The sequence below is a fragment of the Choloepus didactylus genome, chromosome 6 (genome assembly GCF_015220235.1).
Source record: "Choloepus didactylus isolate mChoDid1 chromosome 6, mChoDid1.pri, whole genome shotgun sequence".
Taxonomy (NCBI): Eukaryota; Metazoa; Chordata; class Mammalia; order Pilosa; family Megalonychidae; genus Choloepus; species Choloepus didactylus.
Genome location: NC_051312.1, coordinates 86566650 through 86584254, shown reverse-complemented (window position 1 = coordinate 86584254; position 17605 = coordinate 86566650). Strand labels below are relative to the sequence as shown.

The 17605-nt window shown below is 42.2% G+C and overlaps 2 protein-coding genes across 2 annotated transcripts in view; one reads left to right on the top strand and one right to left on the bottom strand.

Moving 5' to 3' along the window:
• Positions 1-12404, top strand: part of FCHSD2 (FCH and double SH3 domains 2) — a 442594-nt gene extending 430190 nt beyond the window's left edge. The window contains exons 14-20 of the mRNA XM_037840535.1: positions 156-284; positions 5619-5702; positions 5823-6000; positions 6290-6510; positions 7551-7680; positions 7822-7904; positions 10366-12404. Coding sequence (XP_037696463.1) covers positions 156-284; positions 5619-5702; positions 5823-6000; positions 6290-6510; positions 7551-7680; positions 7822-7904; positions 10366-10449 — 909 coding nt within the window. The 3' untranslated portion in view covers positions 10450-12404. The remainder of the gene's footprint in view (positions 1-155; positions 285-5618; positions 5703-5822; positions 6001-6289; positions 6511-7550; positions 7681-7821; positions 7905-10365) is intronic.
• The window catches only part of ATG16L2 (autophagy related 16 like 2), a 30280-nt gene continuing 15278 nt past the window's right edge, over positions 2604-17605 (bottom strand). The window contains exon 17 of the mRNA XM_037840539.1: positions 2604-9066. Coding sequence (XP_037696467.1) covers positions 9063-9066 — 4 coding nt within the window. The 3' untranslated portion in view covers positions 2604-9062. The remainder of the gene's footprint in view (positions 9067-17605) is intronic.

Genomic DNA, 17605 nt, shown 5'->3' with positions numbered 1-17605 from the left:
ACATGAAAAATGCAACTGAGAATGTATAGTCATGTCTGTGTGTAGTTGAATAGGTAAATTCACACTTTGAAACAATCATATTTTAAGTGTTTTTCCTGCTTTCAGCCATTTTCCTGAAGTAAGCATGCTAGCCAATGGCTTCTAATTTTTCCTAGCTTAATGCAGATACTGAAAGAGAAGAAGAGTTTGAAGACAACATGGATGTTTTTGATGACAGCAGTTCCAGCCCTTCTGGCACCTTAAGAAATTATCCACTCACCTGCAAAGTTGTTTACTCCTACAAGGTTTGTATCACTCTAACATATTCTGATATTAAACTATATAACTCTGAGAATACATGTAGCTCTATCTATCCAGCTCTCATAGTGTACTTAGCATAAAGTGTTGTTCAGTTACTATTGTGCTTAACATAAATTGGTGTTCAATTAATATTAGAGGCAGCTTAACATAGTGGTGAAGAGTTTAGTCTCTGATGTCAGACTGCCTGGGTTAAAATCCTGTCTCTTCTGCTTATCAGGTAAGTGACCTTGTGTTAGTCCCTTAGTCTCTTTGAGCCTCACTTTCCTTATCTGTATTTTGGGGCTAATATACTATAGGGCTAATGTGAGTATTAAATGAAATAACACTTTTATAGCAAAGCGTTTAATACAGTGGTTGGCATCTAGCAAATTTTCAGTAAACAGAATTCACCATTATTATCAGTTATCTGCTTGGCATTAGACCCTCTGTTAAGGTGGCCTTCAAAATTAATACCAAAGGAGAATTGCTTTAGAAAACAGTTTTTAAAACTTTGCCTTTCCTCATCCTAATACAACTACATTCTGTTATCCCTGTAAAGCAGGAACCTAGATAAATAGATGCCAGAATTTCCAAATCTGATTTTGTATAATAGTTCCTAATGTCTCTCACCCCTGTCCTGCTTTCCTATAAACTTTTTACTTAGCACAAAGTAAATTGAGTTTTAATTGCTAAGTTCCTCTCTTTCCCTCACCCCACTCATCCAGTCCATCAGCCAGTCCTGTTGAGCCAACCTCTAAAACGTATCCTGAGTCCATTCACTTTTCACCAACTCCTCTGGTCCAGGCCTTATAATTAATTGGTCTTCCTACTTCATTTTTGCCTCCTATCAAGCCATTTTCCACTATGCAGCCAGAATAATCTTTAAAGGAGATTAGTTTATTCCCCTTCCTAAAGCCCTTTATAAGCCTTGCATCACACATAGAAAAACAATCAAGACTCTTCACTGGGATGTATAATGTCCAGATTGATCTGGCCCTCACCAGTCTCCCTAGTTTCATCTCCGATCACCCTCCCATCCCCGCCCCACCTGTTCACTACCCTTCATCCACACTCCAGCTGCCTTTGAGTCCTCAAAAGCACAAGGCTTCTTCCTGACTTGGCAACTTTGCTCGTGCTGCTCCCTGTACCTACAACTGTCCTCAAATCTCCGTTTGCTGCTCACTGCTCCTCATGGAGGCTCAGCTCAAATAGTGCCTCTGCAGGCCTCCCCTGACCACCTAAATTACAGAACCAACTCCTCAGTGACTACTCTTACCCCATTGCCCTATTTTATTACTTTATATCATGTATAACCAGCCAAAATTGTCTTATTTGTTTTCATATTTCTTCATCCATGGAGGTAGAAACTGTGTCTGTTTCTTTGTTTTTTGTCTGTGTATCTTATGCATCTAGAGCAGTGCCTGGCACATTGTAGGTCCTCAGTAATAATTGTGGAATGTGCAGATGAATGATGTAAGGAAGGCATGAATAGACGAAGCCTTCTCTGGCCCCCATTCTGGTGGAGACACCAGACACTGAATAGTCTCACTCCCATCACCACCATCCTTTGATATCTAAACATTGGCAGTATTTACTCCTCAATATCAGTGATTCCCAGACTTTTTTGAGGTTAAAATCCTTTCATTATATATTTAAATTCATAATACTTCCTCTTTTCTAAAAGGGTTGGGATTTTATTCCAATGCAAATTGTTTTGATAATCTTTTGAAAAATTGGAGTTATCTTCTGAAATACTTGGAAAGGGGTTCTAGGGTTTTATAAAATGAGAGTTGGGAATGTCTCCCCATGACATCTCTCAGTATTAAATTTACTTGAAAGTTCCAAGACTAAAACTTAAGATCCTTAAGTGGGGATCCTAAATGTCTGAGTTATTATAAACAACTCATATTCATCAAACATCCCTTCTGCTGGCATATCCCAGGCATGTCCCTATAATAAACCTGAGTATAAAAATCTGTTTAGAAAAAATAAAAAATAAAAAATAATAAAAAAATAAAAAATAAAAAATCTGTTTAGTCTTTCATCGTTGAACAAACATTTTTTGAGTGCCCAATATGTGATAAGTTTGGGGGATACAAGAATGAATATGGCAGAATCCCCGCCCTCCATGAATGGATAGTCTTGGGCAGGGGGGGCGGTATAAATATTAAACTGCAAAATAGAATATGTATGAAAAGATTAATCGTAGAGGTAAAACTGCTAATTCTACCTGTGATTGTTGGGAGAAATTTTACAGATGGTGACATTTAAGTTATGTCATGTATAAGACCTTTCTCAATATAGTGAAAGGGTGGGATGGGGAAACAGCCTTTTTAAGCAGAGAAAACAGCAGATATAGAGATACAGTGAGATGAGAGCAGGGAGTGTTCAGGAAATGTTCAGTGCAGTGGCGGGGAGCATCAAGTGTGGGGAATAGAACTGCTGGTAAAGACATTTGTTGTCAGATAGGAAAGGACTTTGTATACCAGACTCAAGAAGCGTGGCTTTTATCCTGCCTAGAAGGCCTAAAATCAGATTTGGCTTTTGAGAAGGTAATCCTGGTCATGGTATAGAAATTCTAGAGGATAAATTAGAATAGAGACTGTCTTTAAATTAAGACTGATAATGATTCCTATAGTCCAGTTCAACACAGAAGGAAGCCTGAATTAATCTGCTAGGAACAAAGAAGCTATATTTAAGGGTTAGATTCGAAAGCCTTAAAAATGTCCGTAATTTTTGACCCACTCATTCTACTTCTAGCATCCTTCCCAAGGAAATGACCCACAATATAGATGAGTTTTAAGTTCAAAACTTTAGGTACAAAAATGTTCTTTCATCATAGTACTACTTTACAATAGCTCAAAGTTCACAGGCAGTCCAATAAGAGAATAGTGAAATCAATGAACCATTCATATGATCATAACCTGTATTATGAATATAATTGAAAATTGCATTACTAAGAGTTTTTTTATATAAGAAGAAATGTTTATGTTATAATGACAAATTTAAAAGTGGGATACCAAGTTATGTGTACCTTAGGATGTTGATAGTGCATATTTTCCAGTTTTTCTACAAATGAACATGTATTACTTTTAAAATTAGAAAATTGGAGAGATGGTGGTGGGGAATGGGAGGCATGGCTGCTTCTGGAGTTCTGGCTATCACTGGAAATTAGGACTTCAGGAGACAGTGTGAGACTATGTGTTTATTTAAAACGCATTTACTGACTACTTGCTGTTTTTAATTGGGGTGAGAAGAAATATAATCCATGCCTCAAGGAAGTCATTCTAGTGGAAAGCCCACAGGGAGAAACAACTAGAGGAGGAGGGAGCAACCAGCACATCATGGGCGGTCTTGGAAAACATCTGAGCTGGACCTCAAATGATGACTAATAATAATAGCTGCCATATGTATGTGTATATTTCTAATCCCCTTAATAACCCTATAAAGAATATATTATCAACCAGCGCATTCATTCAACAAATACTGCTTGAGCACCTTCCACACAGCAGTGCCATGTTCTTTTCTGTACTCTGCAAATTGATCAAAACATGACAAAAATCCTTGCCCTCAAGGAGCTTACATTCTAGTGGAATAAAAAGGAAAACTGAGGCTCAGAGAGGTGTTACAGTCACTTGCCCATAATCTAAATCCATTCACCAGATGGGAAAGAGGGAGCAGGGCATCCTGGACAGAAGGAACAACCGGTAAAAGCCTAGGGGCAGGGAGGAATGTAGTACGTTCAGAGAATAGGGAGTGGTGTGCTAAAGCCAAAGCAAGAGGCCCGCAAGATCTAACTCTGTCCAGTCTTGAGTGCCATGCAGGGATCTTGGTTTTGACCTGTAAGTGGAGGAGCTGTCATCACAGCAGAGGAGTGGTGTGCTCAAGCCTTGTCTGCTTCTATAACAGTGCTTGGACAACTTGCATGGACCTCCATGTCTCTTCACAAGAGCGGCAGTGTATTTAAAGGTGTTCTTATCTCTCCTAGTTTGCTGCCACAAACATTAAAGTCTGGTTGTGTTGATACTTCTTAAGTCTTGCTGTGGACTTAGTAAAAAGCTTTTTTACTTAGGTTCCTTTTGCTGATATATTCAAGGCACAGTACAGTTTCAGAGTAGCAAAGAAATTCTAACGGAAAAGCTGTCAAGAGTAAATGAGCATTTTTTTCCTCATATTTTGAGATCAGAGGTAATTTACCTAAAAATTTGGTCCTGGAGTATTTCTGTGATTGGTCAGGCATTTTCAATACTATTTGTCTGTCTCAGGAAGCTGTGGCAACATCTAGAATAATCTGGGTTTTGATGAAATATTATAATGCTCATGAAATTGGAAATGCATCTTAGGAAAGTGACTCATTTTCTTGCTTTATTTTTGCTTGTGTAACTTGGAGATACTTTGTACTTTGAGATTGTGAGATTTGAAACACTATATGATCTTAGGTGATAGTTTCAACTGGTCTTGGGACTTGGGGAAAGTTTTTAGACTGTTCATTAGAGATCTGCTAAGATGTCAGCAGGCCCCTGCTTGTTACATGTAACAGGTAAGGTTCTTCAGGTTCTGTGGTCTCAAGACAACATATTGGTGTCTGACACTAGTGGACTCCAGCTGTTAGGGATAATAAAACCACCACAGTTGGCAATTTGTGCAGAAGCACCCACGTGGATCAGCCTACTCTCCACGGTTAAGCTGGAGCATAATAAATCCAAACTTTGACCAATTTCAGTCATTTCTTTACCCACAACTTTATTCTCTTGGCCACTGTTTTATAGCAATTCAGGATCAGTCCTAGGTGCTGCTCAAGCTGTCATCTAATCCATGTTCATAATTCTTGCATTTTCATGGCATGCACCTCCATGGTAGCCCTTTGGTAGCAGTTCTAATTCAGTGTCCTCCTTTGCCTGTGCTTTCCAACTCATCATGGTTCTGTGTTTATTCATCCTCTACATTGAGTGTTTATTCATCCCACATTGAATCCCCCACCCTCCAGGGAATGGCACTATTATCATTTTGAAGAATTAGAGGCATCAAGAAGTTGAATAACTTACCAACAGATACATAAGCTGGAGCTTGAACCCAGGTTTTCTATTTCCAGCACAGTGTGCTTTTCACTAAACCTGACTGCCTCTTGAATTTCTCCAGTTTTTGTTGTTGCTTGTTTTGTTTATTTTTTTTAAGGTAAAATTTCACCTCATTATGATAGTCTTATAGCATTTGAATTTTTCTGTTCAATAAGTTTTCCAAAACCATTTCAATACTTTGATCCATTTTTGTTATGATCAGCTCACATCTGCTCTTTATCTAACCTTTTTAATTTTGTCCATGACCATCCTACATTGCAGGCTTCTCAACCAGATGAGTTGACCATTGAGGAACATGAGGTGTTAGAAGTGATTGAAGATGGAGATATGGAAGACTGGGTAAAGGTATATTCCTTTGCTCATATCATCCCTTCTTGTGACATTTTTAGGAGTTTGTTTTGATTCTTGTTATGCCCCATCCAAATTATGTGTGCAAACCTGTTTTGTCACATGTCTTTTACCCAGGCTCGAAATAAAATTGGCCAAGTGGGTTATGTTCCAGAAAAGTACCTACAATTTCCCACCTCGAACAGCCTACTGAGCATGCTGCAGTCCCTGGCTGCTTTGGACAGTCGGTCACACACATCCAGCAATTCCACGGAAGCTGAACTCATTTCAGGCAGCCTCAACGGAGATGCCAGTGGTAAAGACTGAAACAAGGCACTCTTTATTTGGTCACATTTGACCTAGATGATATTAAGCTGGAGTAGAAAGCACAACTATATTCCTATTCTATAATATGTTTTCTTTATTTGGTCACACTTGTCCTATACAGTAGAACCCTGAAGTTGACCTTCAGTGAGTAAAAAAATTACAACCTTACTCCTAATCTTTATGATGCTCTTATAGTCATCATGTGAGCATAGGAGTGGTTGCAAAAGCAGCCTGGCTGTCAATATTCTTACTGGATTTTTCTCTCTCTTGCTTCCTAGTCTGTTTTGTGAAAGCACTTTATGACTATGAGGGCCAGACAGATGATGAATTATCTTTTCCTGAGGGAGCAATCATCCGTATCTTGAACAAAGAAAACCAAGATGATGATGGCTTCTGGGAAGGGGAATTCAGTGGGCGAATTGGAGTTTTCCCATCTGTGCTAGTAGAAGAACTTTCAGCCTCAGAAAACGGTGACACTTCATGGATGAGAGAGATTCAGGTACATAAGAGGGAAAGAAGCTGAATTAAAAGATGATTAAAGAAAATTACTCCCACAGGGTATGCTGACCCCACAAAATTGGGCTGAATTCTCTGCCTCACCCTCAGTAATACAATCCTCTGTTGCCAAGTTTCTGCAAAACTGATTTTGGGAAAGCAGAGACTTGTCAGTCAAGCTCTTGTGGAATATAGCCATCTATACTTCTGTTTGCCCCACATTCTGTTCTTTGTATCCATTAACCAAAATGCTAAAATGTATGTGACATACAAAAGAATGGTGTGGTGGAAAGAAACAAAGTAGAGAGGAATGTATTTTGTCTGTAGTTTAGGTCGTAAACAACTGTCTCTTTCTTGCCATCAAAGCCTCCCTGTCTAGCCCAAGTCCTGCCAGAGCTCCATTACTCACTCAGGTGGCCCTAGACTTACCTCATCCTAGCAAAACTTGCCTTCCAGGAAACCCCCAATTTGGTCACAGTTTGGTTTTTCCTCTCTGAGGATCTGCCATAGCAGGCCTGGCAGGCACAGGACCAGAAGGAATGTGTCTGCCAACCTTGTTTGTGTAGTGTTCGTGACCCTTCAGCCTGGCATTTACAAAACAAGTGGAAGTCACAAACTCAGCCCACTATTTTATATTCACGAAGAAAATGTAACCAATGTGTTCCCTTTTTTATTATTCTTCACTGAATTTACTGAATTGACTTGTTAATTTATTATGTTTTCAAAAGAACCCTAGAGAATGATTTGACTTGATAACTGTTCATCAGTCAGTTATTTGTAATCAGTTATATTTATAATCAGATTATAGTTATAATCAGCTACTCTTTTAAAATCAGAATTATAATGAGATATGTGAAAGGAAAGATTAAATGCAACACAAAATCACGGTTTGGGCTGGTTGTTCTAACAAAGAGGACAAAATTGCTAACAGCCATAATTTAGCTCCCGAGAAAAGTAATTTGCCCAGAGTAGTCAGGGAACCCAGCAAGTCTCTTTCTTCCTGAGGAGATGAGCCCTTTGTAACCCCTCTCCCCTTTGCTACAGATCTCTCCTTCCCCCAAGCCTCATGGTTCCCTGCCTCCACTGCCTTTGTATGACCAGCCTCCCAGCAGCCCTTACCCCAGTCCAGATAAGAGGAGTTCCCAGTACTTCCCCCGGTCTCCTTCAGCAAATGGTAAGCGTTCTACTAAGCAAGAGGTCTAAATACATTTTCACTTCTGAAATCCACATTTACCCAAAGGGCAAACAGATCTACATTAGCATTTGTATTGCCCAGCAACACAATAAAATGAGCTGCTTTGGTTCTCTCCCTTAGAAAACAGCTTCCATTCCGAATCTCCAGGATTCTCACAGGCACCAAGGCATACTCCTGAGACCTCGTATGGCAAACTGCGACCTGTAAGTCTCTTATCTGGCAGGGTTACATAATGCATAGTTCTTCCAAATTAAAATTGGAAATTAATGTTCCCCTGTGGCCCCTGTGTTGTAACTGATTCCCCCAACTGAGGGTGAAATGCATTTCGGAAGATAAGAATAGCACTTGTGAAGGAAGGCTATAAAAATCAACTCATCTTAAAAGGTCTGATCTACACTGGAACTCTTCTTACTGAGCCATAGTGAGGATCACGCAAAATGATAGCTACGAAAGTGTATTTAAATTATAACAAGCTCTAAAAGCATTAAAATGGTCTAATTTTTTTTAGAAATAGAAGCACTTTTTTTTAAGCATTTATTGAGAACTTATTTGCCAGGCCTATATTTGCCTTTTTGAGAGACTGGGATGAAAACAGATACACATCATGCACTGAAAGAGCTTCTGGTCTCCTGGAGATTATACTTTCAGAAATAATTGCCTCTACTCACTCCTCATTCCATTGCAGTCTGGATTCTACCCCACCACTACCCAAGTAATAGCTCTCTCCAAGGGCATAAATTTCATGTTACTAATCCAGAAGTACTTTGCAATTTTACTTTCCTTGACCTCTTTATCAGCATTTGACATTCTTCTTTGAACCACTCACTTCTTTTGGCTTCATTCATTCAACAGATATGTGTTCAGTGCCTGCTCAGTGCAAAGCATGAAGGGACACAGAAGTGACAGAGGCAAACTGCCTCACAGAGCTTACGTTCATTCTAGCAGGAGAAGCAATGTCCTGATCACACAATTATTTCATGACGATGGAGAGGAAGATAAGATGTTATAGGACTTGGTTCTTTATCCCAAGTGTTATAGGAAGCCATTGGTATTAGGGTTCTCCAGTGGAACCAATGATCGATTGATTGATAGAGATTTATTATATGGAATTGGCTCACATGACTTTGGGGCCTGGCAAGTCCAAGTTCTACAGGGCAAGTCACAAGCTGGAAACTCTGATAAAGGTGATTTTTTGTCTGGCAAGTCCGAATTTCCTAGGGGTTGCTGGCTGATTGAAGGTGAGGCAGAAATTCTTTCAGATTCTGAAATCCTCAGTTCTTGCTTATAAGACCCCTAACTTGATTGGGTGAGAAGACTCCCACTTTGCTGAAGACAATCTCCTTTGTTGATTGTAGATGCAATCAGCTATAGATGCAATCAACTGATTATAGAGGTAAATCCATTTAAAAAATATCCTCTCAGTAACAATTAAGCCAGTACTTGCTTGATCAAACAACCAGACACCATAACCTAGCCAAGTTAACACATAAAATTAACCATTAAGCAGGATAGTGATGGGACCAGTTTTGCATTTTTTAAATATTGCTATGGCAACTAAATGGAGAATGAATTGAAGGTGGCAGGATGGACATGGGAACCAGTTAGAAAGCTGGAACAGTGATCCAAGTAAGAGGTGAAGGTAGATTAGACTAATAAGTAACAGTAATAATGTAGAGAAATGGACTGATTTGTTCTACCACACTTTCCTGGTTTGTTTTCTAACTCTCTGGCTCTTCCTTTTCATTGACCTTTGCAGGCTTCTCTTCCTCTGTCCATCTGTTAGGTGCCAGTGCTTTTCAGGGTTCTGTCCCTGGGATGCTTCTCTAATCCTTGAACTTACTCTCCCTGTGTGGTCTCATCTACTCCCACAGCTTTGATTACCATTTTTATACCCGCAGCTCCCAGATTTATAACTGCCATTCCAATCTCTTCCCTGAGCTTCAGACTTGTGGAATCTTAACTTATATGTCCCAGACCCCCCAAAACCAAAAATGAGCTACTTATTTTCCCTCACAGATGCGCTCCTTCTCCTGCATTGCCTGTCTTTGTGAATGGAACCCTGTCCTGCCAGTGCTCTGGCACTCCTGATGCCTCCCTGACCTGCCTCCCAGAGTCATCGCCCACTTTGGATCTTTGCCTCAAGCTGCTAATCCAGTCATCTTTTCACGGATCTGACACTGCTTGCTCCCTAGCTTAAAATCCACCAAAGACTCCTCTTTGTCTTCAGAATAAAGCTCAGATATCGTAATATGGCTTAACAAGGCACTTCACAACTTAACTTCAGCCTACCTCTCTAGCCTTATCTCTTGCATCTCTCCTCCTAAGATACGCTGAAGTGTTTCTAAGCATTGCTCTCTTTTGCTTCTAGGCCTTTGATTTGGAGACGGCTTGTAGGGCTATAGTGACTCTTCTGTCCAGCACTCTTGTGCCCATTAAGCATTTGGCCCGGGCAAGAACCTGATTCATGGAGTTTATGTTTCATCCAGGACAGCAACTCCTTCTTAGCGTGGCACATAGTGACAATTAGATTGAAAGTGTGTGCTCAGAGCATTTCTGAGATCCCTAGAGTGCCCATGTCCTTGATTACATGGGTAATTGGAGTTGGGGGATGCTTTGGGCACTAAAGAGCTGACTGCCAACCTGTATAATTGTTTCCCTGCTCAGGTCCGGGCAGCTCCCCCTCCACCTACACAGAACCACCGAAGGCCTGCAGAGAAGAGTGAGGATGTGGAAATCACTCTGGTGTGATGACGGGTTAGCCTGTCCATGACTGCTACAATCAAGGCCAGGCTTGGAGTTTGGCCAGTCTTGTTTTTAAGGCACCTTTGCATGATGATGACTCTTGAACAGAGCAAACCCAAGGAGGACTGTATGTGATTGGGTGGCCTGGTGGACTCCTCCTACATTTATGAATATTTTGTGCCTTTTTCTTGTCATTTTCTATGTCATCTGTCCTACCATAGCACAAATTCCGGCAGGCCCCAGAAGCAGAGAGGGGCAGCCAGTGGCCAGTTTTTATATTAGACTCAAGACCAGGCTTCGTTCCAGGGCACAGTCACAGATACTGATCATGTGCACGTGTACAGTATATTACTGTGGCCACAAAGATGTGGCAACGATTCTCATCTTTCTTCAAGTGGCTTTTGCTCATCTGATTAAGTATTAATCAGATCATGTTGGCGACAAAAGGGAACAGGAGGGATTTCAGGAGAAACTGGCTCCTTACCGCAGTTAGTGCCCAGAGAAACTGAAACTTGGAAGTGAATTGCCCTGAATTTAGCGCCAATTGCATTAATGCACATCTCTTCCACAACTAACAGATTTAAAACAATAACAGTGTCTTTTGTATTAATATTTATGCCATTCATTTAGTATTAGTGGAGCTAATATGGAGGGGCTGGACTAGTAGCCACATCTTGTCCATCACATAGATTAATAGAAAGGAGGCTATGGCTAAAACAGAAATGGAGCTTCCAGGTCTGAAATGAGCCGATTTAATGTTCTTTTGTATTTGGGTATTTTTCACCTTAGTTTTTGCAGCATATACTCTTCTGACTCCAGCCAGTACACTTAGAATCTGAATGTCTAGATAAGTTGAACTTCTCCAGAGAGGCCCCTAGTATTATTTTATTCCCAAGCCAGTACACTGTCCCAGGTAGTGGTTGGTCCAACCAGCTGCTACCCACTGTGGAAAACGCCATTTTCCAGATCCCACTGACTTGAAGAAGAACCTGTGGGCTCATGGAGGAAACCAGTTTCCTTTGAAAAAGGACAAAGGGACTGCACACCACGCACAAATGCAAACTGATGATGAAAAGCCAAGTTCTCCATGTCACAGGGAGAACCAGAAGTAGCTTTCTCAGCAAACTAGTGAGCCCACAGAAGCTGGTCAGAACCTTTAACAGATGTCCCACCTCCTATGGAGTATAGGGAAGGCATTACCTAGGGACTAAGGGATAGTTGCCAGATGCTTTTGTATTTTTTTAAGAAATCAGACAAATTTGCAGATTTTAATTCAAAAGTTGTATGCTTTGAAAAATCCATCCCTCCTAGAAATCTCTAAAACTTGAAATGCTCGCCAAATATCCCCATGGGATTTTTGACCAAAATAAGGTCAAAGTTGAAGAAATTTTCAGTTAGTCATTTTGATCACTTCAATACCTATTGATGAATCTTCTCTGTGATTTGGATTGTGTTTTGTTTTTTTGTATCTCTTAACCTGTTGATCTATTGAGGTCTGCTTATGTTTATCAAACTTATTGTTAAGTTAAAAAAGAAATTAAAAGGCTGTTGTTGTTTTTTTTAAGATTTAAAAGTTTGCCGGCAAGTTGTTAAAAATTTTCAGTGAGTGCTTAAAACAAGTTCTTGCCACCCAGTCTCATATTCTCTCTTTAGCTAGCCAAATTGTCCTTGAGTTTGGGTTTTCCACATTCTCAGAAGGTTATTTGAAATCTTTTGTTATATTCTTACATATTTTTTGGAAGAGCTGCTAATTTTATTTTAAAAAAACAAAGTTGTAAAAAAAAAAATGCCTCCATTTAAAAAATAAGCCCTCCGTCCAGGATACGTAATCCAGCATTCACACTGCACAGGGCCAGGCTTGGAGGGTGTGCCTCTGTGCAGATGTGCTTTCTTTACAGTGGCTGTAAAAAGTTTGTATTTATTATGTATAAAATGTTGAATAATAAAAAAGTGTAATTAAGTTTTTGTTTCCTTAGTATAAAAAGATTTGGGTAAACAAATATTTCCAAATAATGCTTCTTATAAACACTCTTGGGCCCTTCTTTAAACCATATAACAGATATAGAAAGGGAGAAGTAAATCAATCCATGTGACAACCATTCACTGATACTCCCATGTACCAAGTGTAATATCCTAGGTGCTAGACATACTAAAAAAGTTACGGTTTGTTTTCAAGGTCCTTTCCCAGTGGGAAAAGATGGGTACACACGTGAGAACAGTACATATGCTAGAAAAGAGGAGCAGACAGCTGCTGGGTGAGCAGAGGAGGAAGCTGTGATTCCACTGCAGGAGGGGTAAGAAGAAGGCCACTGAAGACTCCTCATAGGGTGGTGGAAAGTGAGCATTCTAGACTCCTCTCCCCTTTCCTGAACCTCCACCCTGCAGAGTCATGCTGAAAGATATTTTATTGGTTCTAGGGGGTGGATAGAGGATTCCCAGTTAAAAGGCTGAGTCCCTTCAGCTTCCACCCAGCCACAGCAAGGATGAGGGCTCAGCTGCCTCACAAGCTCTCCTTTTTCCAGGCACTGCAGAAGTGGGGTATGTATTCTTCCAGACATTTTTCCATGCATAAAACTCACACATGCACACATTACTTTTTTACATAACTGAGACTATATAATACATTAAGGTTTTCCTCATTCCTTTTGAAGGCTGCATTGCATTCCACTGTTTGGATACACCCTAATTTAACTGTTCCTATGGTGATGGACATTCAGGTTGTATCCAACCTTTTGCTTTTAGAAAATTGAAATTAACATCTTTTGTACATATTTCTTTATAAATTTGTTCATTCCACATATAGGAATTTAGGGTATAAATTCCTGTCTTTAATTTTGATAGATTTTGCCAAATTGCCCCCCCACCCCCCAATTCTTATCAGTTGACATTCCCACCAACAGCATATGACTTGACAACATGGGCTTTGGAGTCAAAAGATCCGAGTTTAAATCCTGGCTCCTCACTTGAAAGCCATGGGAACTGAGTCTAAGTGTCCTCATCTTAAACCCGAGTATAATGCTACAGATCCAAAACCATATATAGTGTGTACCACAGGGTGGTCACTGTAACCACTCCTCCCCATCACCTCTCCATCCTCAATATTCTCACCTTCAGTAGTGGAATCCTTGATAATCTTTCAGCCTTTGCAGGAAGACACAGGGATGTCATGGGACCCAAAGGAAGGAATGTGTGTGAAAGTGCTTTGCCATAAATAAAAGAAGGGCTATCCATACACATTAAATACCATTCCCACCTTCTACTTTGCCCTGCCACTGACAGCTGCTCACATTTGAGACTGCTGCTGAGGACAATTAAGCTAGTAGTTCCACCCTAGTGTCATAGCTAAATTTTGACCTCCTTTGTCACAGGAACTGTGATGCAGTCAAGCCACACATTCACTGCACATCCCTAGATTCCTTTTCTCTCTGACCCACTACTCCAGCCCACCTCTACGAGCCAGACAGATGCAGGTGGGAGGATGTCACCTGACCGTTGTCCTGCCACTGCTTGATGTATGACCCTTCCCTCTCTGGGCTGCCATATCCCTAGCTTCAAAGGGAGTGGAATGAGACGATTTCCAAGGGATTATCCAACTCTTGTTCTGGATATGTTCAATTTCTGGATGCAGAGTGAGAATATCACACAAAAAGTCAAAATATTTGAGAACAGACTTACTAATACACAGACTTCTTGGGGGTTGGGGGGGCAAGAAATTGGGAAGAAAATTCAAACCACTGGACTCCCTTACACTGGGACAAAGCAAACCCTTTTCATCTAGTTTGAAATTACATCCCAGGGTACATTGTTTGTTCACTGCACAAGGATCCCAGCTGCAACTTTTGGCTTTGGGGCCAATTACTACCCAGCCCTGACTGGCCTCATGACAAAATCTGGCTGCCTTGAGTCTACTTGTGTTCATTAGGAAGTTGCTTTTCATGACAAAAATACAACCAAATTAAAGAAATTTTAGGTCAGGAGAATTGTGATTTGTCCCAAAATCCTACAGTTTAACACTGCCAGACTTAAAGTTTCCTCCTAAACTCTTTCCCATGTTTGCTTTGTTACTCCTTGACCTGAAGAGCATCATGTGAAAGCCAAAGAGCGTCTTGTTCCTAGGCTATTTCCCCTGGTCCCACTGGCCAGAGAAACACATACAGTACATCTCTAGTCTGGGAATATTTTCCTGGAATGTTTCATCCTGAAACAGAACAGTAATGAACCCATGAATAGGGTTCACACTCACACTGAGTACTAACACCCTAAGTTCCTCCTCACTATGTTCACCTACTTGCTCCTGCAAGGGGCCGGAAAAGAGCCCTGGACACCTGGTCAGAAGGCGAGACTCCAGCTCCTGAGCCACCTCAGATTAGCTGTGGCTTGTCCCTTCTCCTTTCTGAGCCTTCCCTTCCTCATCTGTAAAGTGGGGATGAGAAGATACATATAAATTTCCCAAGATCCACAAGGATAAAGTAAGATAATGTATGGATAAACTAAAAATATTTTATTAGTGCATGTACATCCAGAGAAAGAAAACAGCCTGTGCCCAGACATGGTGTATCTAAATCTCACAGGATCCACAGCTTATGCCATCAGGATTTTCTCCAGGGAACATTTTAAGGGCCAAGAACCTCTGTTCAATTGCTGTTTGTAATTCAGCAAACTTACTGCCCTATATATCCTCCTCTGGACACTGGTGACACAGATGACAAGACCCCATCCCCACCACGAGGGGCTCACACCTGGTGGGGGAGACGGAACCAGCAGGCTCAGCCAAGGCACTTCTGCCTGGACAGTAAGATAATCAAGGGGCAGCAGGGGCCCAAAACAAGGGCTTTCTGTCAGTCCTCCCTCCCAGGGTCTCAGGCTCACTGAGGCCTTAGAGCAGCAAAGACAGAGGACATGCTATTCATGGCTGCAGAACAGTCCTGGGAAATGCTCTGGGTGAAACCCAGAGCATTGGGCAGGGAGAGAGTTGGGATTCCCATCCCTGTTTCACAGATGGGGATATCAAAGACTGGAAGTCACTGTGACTTGCCCAAGATCTGTCAGGAAAGCAGAACTGGGACCTAGAAGTGGGCAACCAGAAGACCTTGCCAGGCCCTCTTTACAGAACCCAAATCGAGTTTCTGGAAAAGAGGAAATCAGGGACCTGGATTCTTATCCTAGATCTGTTGTATGGGGCCTGAGTAAGCCCCTGCCCCCTCCCTAGCTCTCAGATTGTGTGCACAGCAAGGACCTTCCAGTTTTGACTGGGGGGCCCAACTTGGGCAAGCAACCCCCATATGCCCAACTGCTGAAAACCTGGAGGGAACTTGCACAGCCTGGAGAAGCTCTTGGCCCTAAGGTTCAATTCCCACTCCCTCCACTCAATAGGCACTGCAAAGACCACGGGAAAGAGTGGCCCTCCTGGCTGGCATCCCCTCTGAACACATCCCCTGTGCAGTCTGTCAGCCCCTTTCCTCCACGCCTGCCTCATCCCCTGGAATGCCTTGGCCTGACTCTGGCCCTCCAGACTTGCTCCTCCGGGGAGCACATCTCCTATTTGGAGGGGGGACCTGTAAGCAAGCTAAGCTGTGTATGTGCTCCCCAATGTGAGGCCAACTCCACCCCAAAAGTGTGTTGTAAGGTTTCCTCCCAAGAAGTAGAAAGGAAAGCTTAAGGGGAGGAAAGGGGTCACTGTCCCAGGAATCAACTCAGATCACTTCTGAATACCTCTTCTGGGTCATCTAAGCAGTCTTCATTACAATCCTCTGAGGTGGGGGAAGCGCTTACAGGGAGGTACTTGCCCCAGAGGATGAAGCTGGGAACCACTTCCCAGAATTCAAGGTGACCTCATCCAGTGGTCCTGCACGTCCCCACTTCAAGGGACCCTCGGCCTCTAGGATCAGGCCCAGGCACACAGAGGCCCAGAATGGAAAAGAGAGAGAAGCTACAGAGGGAGGGATTTAGGTTAGACACAAAACTAGAATCGCCTCCCCTCAGAGGGCACACCACTGGGGAAGGGAGGCACGCCCCACGCAGCTGGCAGCCTGGATTCTCTGACATTTTGTGAAAAGAGAAAGAATACAATACAGTTACATTTAGCTGTGCTTTAAATAACCTAACCTCTCAAGCCTCAACTTTCTTAAATGTAAAATAGAGATAATACCTACATCACCAGGGGATTGCAAGAGATAAATAAAATTTTGCATGAAAAGCTGAGCACAGGGCCTTACACATACACACTCAGTGATGGTGGATCCTTTCCAGAGAGAATGAAAAGGAGGCAGAGAAAGGCCACAGCAGAGACCAGGCAGCTGGTGACCCCTGGTGGCCACCGAGAGCCAGGGCATGAGGGCTGAGGGGAGGCAGGGATGGGGGACCTTGAGAAGTCTGAGATTTGAAGAATATTGGAACCCTAGGATCTTAAACTGTTAGAGGCGCCAAGTCCTTAAATAAGAGAATTTAATCATTTAATAAGCATTTCCTGACGCTTTCTCTGTGCCAGGCCTGATCCCAGAGAATAATCTCTTCCCATCCTGCCCCTTTCTAAGAGCTCCCTGACTAAAACAGAGGGAGGCAGATATAAACAGAGGGGAGCACAGGGTCCAGGAGGCCCAGCCCAGCCTGACAGGTGAGGGACCACCTCTCGGTGGGTGAACAACTCAGTAAATACTGAAGGACAAATGTGAATTGGAGGCTTGTAGGAAAGAACATTCTGGGCAGAGAGAAAAGCTTGTGTAAGACACGTTTAGAATGGCAAGGAGGCAAGGGGGCAGCCTGAGAGGCCAGCAGAGTCTCATCCACAGGGCTCTGAATTTCACACCAAGGACTGTCTCTGAAGGCAACAGAGTAACTTCGCAGGGTTGCACATGTGACCAAGACACCTGAGAAAGTCACTCTGGCCATGGCAAGGAGGGGATAGGGTGGGGAGGCAGCAAGTCTAAGGGGAGGCCTATAGTGGCAGCAGGGTGGGGTGGAGCATTAGACAAGAGCAGCACCAGGCTCTGGGGAAAGAGTTCACAGGCAGCAGGAACGTGGATGCTCAGGAGGCAAGAGGAAACTTTGTCTAGAGCTCAGGGCACACCTGGACCAAGAGCAGCAAGTGATCTGGGAGTCAGCAGAGCCTAGATTTTAGTACTTAGCCAACACTTACAAAGCACTGGCGTGTGCCAGGAATTTT